Here is a 6,155-nt window from a genome sequence, read left to right on the forward strand (position 1 = left end):
TGCCAGAGCGCGCAGGTTACAGCAAACTTCGGCCGGGACGCCACAGCCAGGGAGGCGAGTGTGGGGGCTGCTCCCTGAGAAGCCAGCTCCCACCCCCTGCTCCGCGCCCCCTGCTGGTCCCCTTTCACTTCCAGGCGCCTTCGGCTTGGGGTGCCTAGAAGGCCAAGTCCAGCAGACGCCAGGGCTGCAGGTTCGAGATGCTCCGCCTCCTCCTGCCACTTAGAGCCACAAGCGCTAGCGGGAACTTTTCCATTTGGTCTTAGTCTGCGGTCACTGCTGAGGTTTTCAGAACTTTCCAGGCAAAGGCCAGCCAGGTCCTTTGCCTCCAACCCACTCCGCGCCTACCTCCCGCCTGGGGACACCCCTAGGCCCAGGAGATCCTACTCCCCCCGGAGCACCGACGTTCCAACTGTCGTCTGCGCCCCCTGACTGCTGTCCGGCCCCTGTGCCAAGGGGCGCTCCCAACTTCTCGACTCGCCCTCCTCCTCCCCAGAGCGAGAGTGGGGCAGGCTGAGCCCGGATCCGGGGTGCACTCGAGTGTTCCCAGCACTCGGGATTCGCCCCCGCCTCAGAGCCGACTTTCGAGGGGGAATTGAGCCTCGGAGGTCCAGGCCTGTTAGTCCAAAGCTCAAATCGGCCCCGGTCTTTCCATACCCCTGTGCCCGTCGCGTGCTGGCCGGGTGAGTGGCCGGGCCGAAGATTCGAGTGCTCGGGGCCGCGTCGCCCCGTCGGGTGCTGAGCTGAGCCCACCATGGCTGGCTGCTGCTGCCTGTCTGCGGAGGAGAAGGAGTCGCAGCGCATCAGTGCGGAGATCGAGCGGCAGCTTCGTCGGGACAAGAAGGACGCGCGCCGCGAGCTCAAGCTGCTGCTGCTGGGTGAGTGGCTGCGTCTCCGACCCCCGCGAGCCAGGCGTTCCCCTCCCGAGCCTTCCCGGCCGCTCTACTGGCCCGGACCCGCGCGGCCCTGGAGCCCACCGGAGTGCAGGACGGCTTCCTCCTCCTCCACCTTGGAGCTCATGGATGCCAGCAACTTCGGGCCTTAGGGCGTCTGTTCTTTACATCTCTGGCTGGGCGACATGAAAACGCACCCCCTTCCCGTGCCCCCAAACGGGACAGGGACCTGTAACACTTGACCTCTTGACCGCTGTAGCCTATGTGTTTCGGTGTGCCCCTCTCCCCAAAACCCCCTCCACTCCTCCGCCCGCAGCACACCCAGCTTGGGGTCTATGGTGACCCACATCTTGGGTTCAGAACGGGCTAGCTCTGACCCGCACGCTTTCAGTTCTAGATGAAGCATCTTGAGAATTTACCATGTGCCAGACCGTGCTAAGTTCTTACGGGCATCACCACCTGGTAATGCGGGCAGGTGATATCTCTATTCTAGAGAGTTAAAACATGGAGGCCTGGAGAACTGAACAACTTGCCCTGATTGAGAAAAGGCAAAGCCGATGCTAGGTCAGCTGTGGGGGTGAAGCCCATGCCGTTGCTGCTCCTCTGACCGTGAGCTCCAGGGCCTGCCCCCTATGGGTCCCTTTGGCCAGGCCTTTGTGTTTGCAGCAGACCCAAACCTCCCTTGCTCATCTTGACTCGGTGTGTCCACGCCCTAGGATTTAGGTTGGCTGCCCTGGTGCCTCTGGCCGGTCTTCATCCGGCTCCCTTTGGTCTCTCTGCAAAGGTCTGGGTAGGACATCCACTTTCAAACACAGAAAGAAAACAGTTGAAGGTTTGCCCAAGTTATGCCATGAGGTGAGGATCCCACCTCCTCAGACTTTCTAGAACGCTGTCAACACATTTGCTGTTTGAGGAACGTTTTACCTTTTCTTTCAGACCAAGGTATCAGCTGTCAATTTTTCCACAAAGATTTCAGCTTTTTTGCTTTCGTCCCTTTTGAACAGGAATCTTCTCTTATACCATCTGTTTATTCATCTCTATTCCTTGTATAGGTGTCACCCTCCCAGAAAGCTTCAAGGAAAGAAAAAGTTGATCTGGTTAGTGTGGTATAGAGAAGGCTCTCAGCCAGTACGGCCTTCAGACCTGGGCGGAAGAACCCCCTTACCCTTATCCCCTGGGTTTAAAGGGCCCAGTCTGGCCTTCTGGGGGTTGCGGGGGGTGTGCTCCTCCCCATAGACCTGGAAGTCTGTAGGTCCAAGGGGGCTGGCTACCCAGAGATCACGCTGCCCCCTCCCTCCCAAGACCTGGATGGAATACCCAGCCCAAAGGGCCCCATACCAGCTTCTAAGGCCTGAGCCCTAGAAAGGGCAGGCCTGATCCCTGGAGAGCTCACAAAGGGGCAGCTGTTTGCTGGGGCATAAAAGAGTTTGGAAATGTGGGCTGGATAGGAGAGGAGGGAGTCCCCGTGGGTGCCCAAGAGGCCCCCCTAGGAGAGAGGGAGCTTGGGTGGGGAAGGGAAGGGGCTCTGTTCATGGGCCAGGTCTGCTATTTCTGTGTCTGGCCCATAACTCTGAAGGGTCTGAAAATTCTAAATTGTCCCTGGCCTTCTAGGCTGCTATAAAGCTACTTTTGTCAAGGGAGGAGGAATACATGACAGTTTGCTAGCTTGATTAACACTAGAAAATAACTAGGAGGGGGAGTTTTGTACTTTTGCCCTGAACCCCACAAACCAGAGGGGTCTAGTTGCATATGTACTTTTTTTAAGGGCAGGCTGAACCCTATTTCATTTTGCAATGCTTTGATTTGTCAACATGTGAAGTACAGTGTCCAGAATATACCAGGAGCTTGACAAACGCTGGCTCTCTGTATGAAAAATTGTGCAGTCAGCTGAGCCATACTGTATTGGTAATAAGCCTGTTTGTTTGATGTATAAAATGCTTGCATTGACACACAAAATTGGGGAGGAATGTTTGTAGGTAAATTGTTTGCCTTGAAAGTCACATTAATCAGGGGTGACCCAGGGTCTTCTTCATTTCCCCAGGCCCTTGCTCCAGTCCTCCTCCTACCGCCTTGTGGCACTGTCTGACCTCTGGACACCATTTTCATCTTGCCGAGTTGTGACTAGTACATCCCCTTAGTGAAAACTTTCCTGTGAAAAATAGTTTCCAAAGTACACGGAGCTGTTCAGAACTCCAAGGATGGACTTCAAAACCTCTGATTTATTTCAATCTGTACAGTCCTGGGGCACAGCTCCATTTCTTCTCAAGGAAGAGCCAGTGACTCAGAGGAGAGAGGAATTTTAGGGGAGGGTAGGCACTGTTTTGTCTGAAGTCATGCAATTTGAGTGAAAAATTCACCCATCTCTGGTATATGGATTAGAGCATCCACTGTTCAGGTGTCTCAGTTAAAAACCCCACTTTGCAAACGGGAGTTTGGAATCCTTTTGTGGAGCATGGGATGACCTCCAAAGCCACCATCTCTTTCAAAATGAAGCATGCTTTTGCAACAAAATGATTTTAGGATGTATCCGAAGTGCAGTATTCCTGTTTCTGCTTAATAAAAGCATGGGTTAGCGTCTACTAGGGAAAGATAAAAGCTGTTGTTTGGTTAAGGCTAATAATTGCAAGATGTTGGTGTGACGCCTTCTCATCAGAAAGAGATGGAGAAAATAAAGGAGATGGTTGAATTTAGTAGAAAGAAATTTCTTACCAGTTACTTGCATAAAAGTAGGACAAAAAAGAGTTCTGATGAGAACATTGGTGAGTACTGATCAGCATAGGGAGAAAGTGTTAGGACAATAGCTATTAAATAAGGGAAAATGAGATCTTTTATTGATTTTCCTGTTAAACGCAGATTGGTGAAGTATGGCTTGTTAATTGGGTTGAGTGTTTTAATTCTGGATGCAGAGCTCACCTTGGAGCTCTCTGGAAGGAAGAGGAATTGGTATTTAACACATACTGGCTGAATTAGTTTGCTAGGGCTGCCATAACAAAATACCACAGACTTGGGAGGCTTAAGCAAAGGAAATTAATTTTCTCACAGTTGTGGAGCTGGAAGTCGAAGAGCAAGGTGTTGGCTCGGCAGGTTTGGTTTTTCTGGAGGCCTCTTTCCTTGGCTTGCAGACAGCTGCCTTCTCCCTGTGGCCTCACATGGCCTTTCTTCTGGGCATGCACATCCCTGTCTTTTTCTTTTCTTTTTTTTTTTTTTTTTTTGACACTCTTGAGGCCTCTTTCCTTGGCTTGCAGACAGCTGCCTTCTCCCTGTGGCCTCACATGGCCTTTCTTCTGGGCATGCACATCCCTGTCTTTTTCTTTTCTTTTTTTTTTTTTTTTTTTTGACACTCTTTAGGTTGGAGTTCAGTAGTACAGTCACGGCTTTCTACAGCCTTGACCTCCTGGACTCAAGCAATCTTCCCACCTCAGCCTCCCTAGTAATTGGGATTACAGGTGTGAGCCACCATGCTGGGCTTAATTTTCTTTTCTTTTTCTTAGCTTTTGTTGCCTAGGCTGGTCTCAAACTCCTGGGCTCAAATGATCCCTCTGCCTCAACTTCTCAAAGGGTTGGGATTACAGGCGTGAGCCACTGTGCCAGGCCACTTCGTTTTATAAGGACGCCAGTTCCTATTGTATTAGGGCTCCACTCATTTTAATCACCTCTCTAAAGACATTATCTTCAAATACAGTTACATTCTGAGGTACTAGTGGTTGGGATTTCAACATATAAGCTTTGGCGGGAGGACTAAGTTCAGCCAGAAACAATAGTGTAGAGATGAAAAATGTAGATTCTTAGGCCAGTCTGCCTGGGTTTGAACCCTAGCCCTATAGTGTCTTAGCTGTGGACTAACTTCTCCAGGCTTTGGATGGCAGTGAGTGGTCAGTGTCGGCTATCATCACTGTTTTTGAATATCTTCAGGTCCTAGAGAGGTGTCGTTTTCCATTTTTAGTTGACCAACTATGGGTTGCATAGAAGTTTGTGTAAGTTGTTCTGGTAGTGCTTTAACAGAAATGTTTTGCTTTGAGTTTCCCTTAGTGTTTTCTGAGCTTAAAATCTCTCTTCCTACTTACACCAAAAAGTTGAAAATCTGGTCCCAAAAAGTTTTACTGGATTGATTATAACAAGATCCCATTTTAGAATTAGCTATCATGTTCCTGGGCAGGAAGTCCGTTCCAGAAAATGGTGCAAATAATCTGAGTTTCAACATAGAAAGTGACAACACTGGCTGGGTGCAGTGGCTTACCCTGTAATCCCAGCACTTTGGGAGGCTGAGGTGGGTGGATCGCCTGAGATCGGGAGTTCGAGACCAGCCTGATCAACATGGAGAAACCCCGTCTCTACTAAAAATACAAAATTAGCCGGGCATGGTGGCACATGCCTGTAATCCCAGCTTCTCAGGAGGTTGAGGCAAGAGAAATTGCTTGAACCTGGGAGGCAGAGGTTGCAGTGAGCCGAGTTCGTGCCATTGCACTCCAGCCTGGGCAATAAGAGCAAAACTGTCTCAGAAAAAAAAAGAAAGGAAAGAGACAGAAAGAGAAAGAGGAAGAAAGAAAAAATGACAACACCTTCCTACTCTGTGAATTCCCATTCTGTGAAGGAGAAAAGGAATGAAATGGTAAATATGCCCGCGTTCCTTTATCTGAGCTTAGTTCAATGCAACATCCTTTCCCAAGGTGCCAGCCACAGGGCAGAGATTCCTTCCCAAGGGCTGAGTTGGAGAAGGACAGTTCACAAATAGCTGTTATGAGGAAGATGGACATAAAAGCTTAGATTAAGAGGTGGAACAGGCAGAGCATAAAGGGGGAACCTCTGGAGGAGGCATCATCTGAGTAGGCCCTGAACTATGGGGAGGGTAAGATGCAAACTGTTGTCTGCGCGTGGGGGCTTGGGAGAGACAGGCAAAAACTCTCCTCACCATCTAGGGAAATTTCTGAGGACAGTAAATGGTGTTCTAAGGATCTGGGATCATATGAAGGATCCCTTGGGGGCCAGATTTCATTGAGTTTTTGTGTTTTGTTTTATTTTTTGTTTGTTTTTGAGACAGTCATGCTCTGTTGCCCAGGCTGGAATGCAGTGGCATGATCATGGCTCCCTGGAACCTCACAGAATCACAGGTTCAAGTGATTCTCCTGCCTCAGCCTCACAAGTAGCTGGGATTACAGGCATCCACTACCATGCCCAGCTAAGTTTTTAATTTTTTTTTTTTTTTTTTTGGTAGAGACAGGGTTTCACCATGTTGGCCAGGCTGGTCTCAAACTCCTGACTTCAAGT

The 6,155-nt window shown here is 49.9% G+C and overlaps 1 protein-coding gene across 1 annotated transcript in view; it reads left to right on the plus strand.

Annotated features, from left to right (window-relative positions):
• Positions 1 to 457: 457 nt before the first annotated feature.
• Positions 458 to 6,155, plus strand: part of GNA14 (guanine nucleotide binding protein (G protein), alpha 14) — a 243,904-nt gene continuing 238,206 nt past the window's right edge. Inside the window, exon 1 of the mRNA XM_011984080.1 lies at positions 458 to 875. Within this exon, the coding sequence (XP_011839470.1) occupies positions 752 to 875 (124 nt within the window). The 5' untranslated portion in view covers positions 458 to 751. The remainder of the gene's footprint in view (positions 876 to 6,155) is intronic.

Source organism: Mandrillus leucophaeus, unplaced genomic scaffold (assembly GCF_000951045.1).
Source record: "Mandrillus leucophaeus isolate KB7577 unplaced genomic scaffold, Mleu.le_1.0 Scaffold260, whole genome shotgun sequence".
Classification (NCBI taxonomy): Eukaryota; Metazoa; Chordata; class Mammalia; order Primates; family Cercopithecidae; genus Mandrillus; species Mandrillus leucophaeus.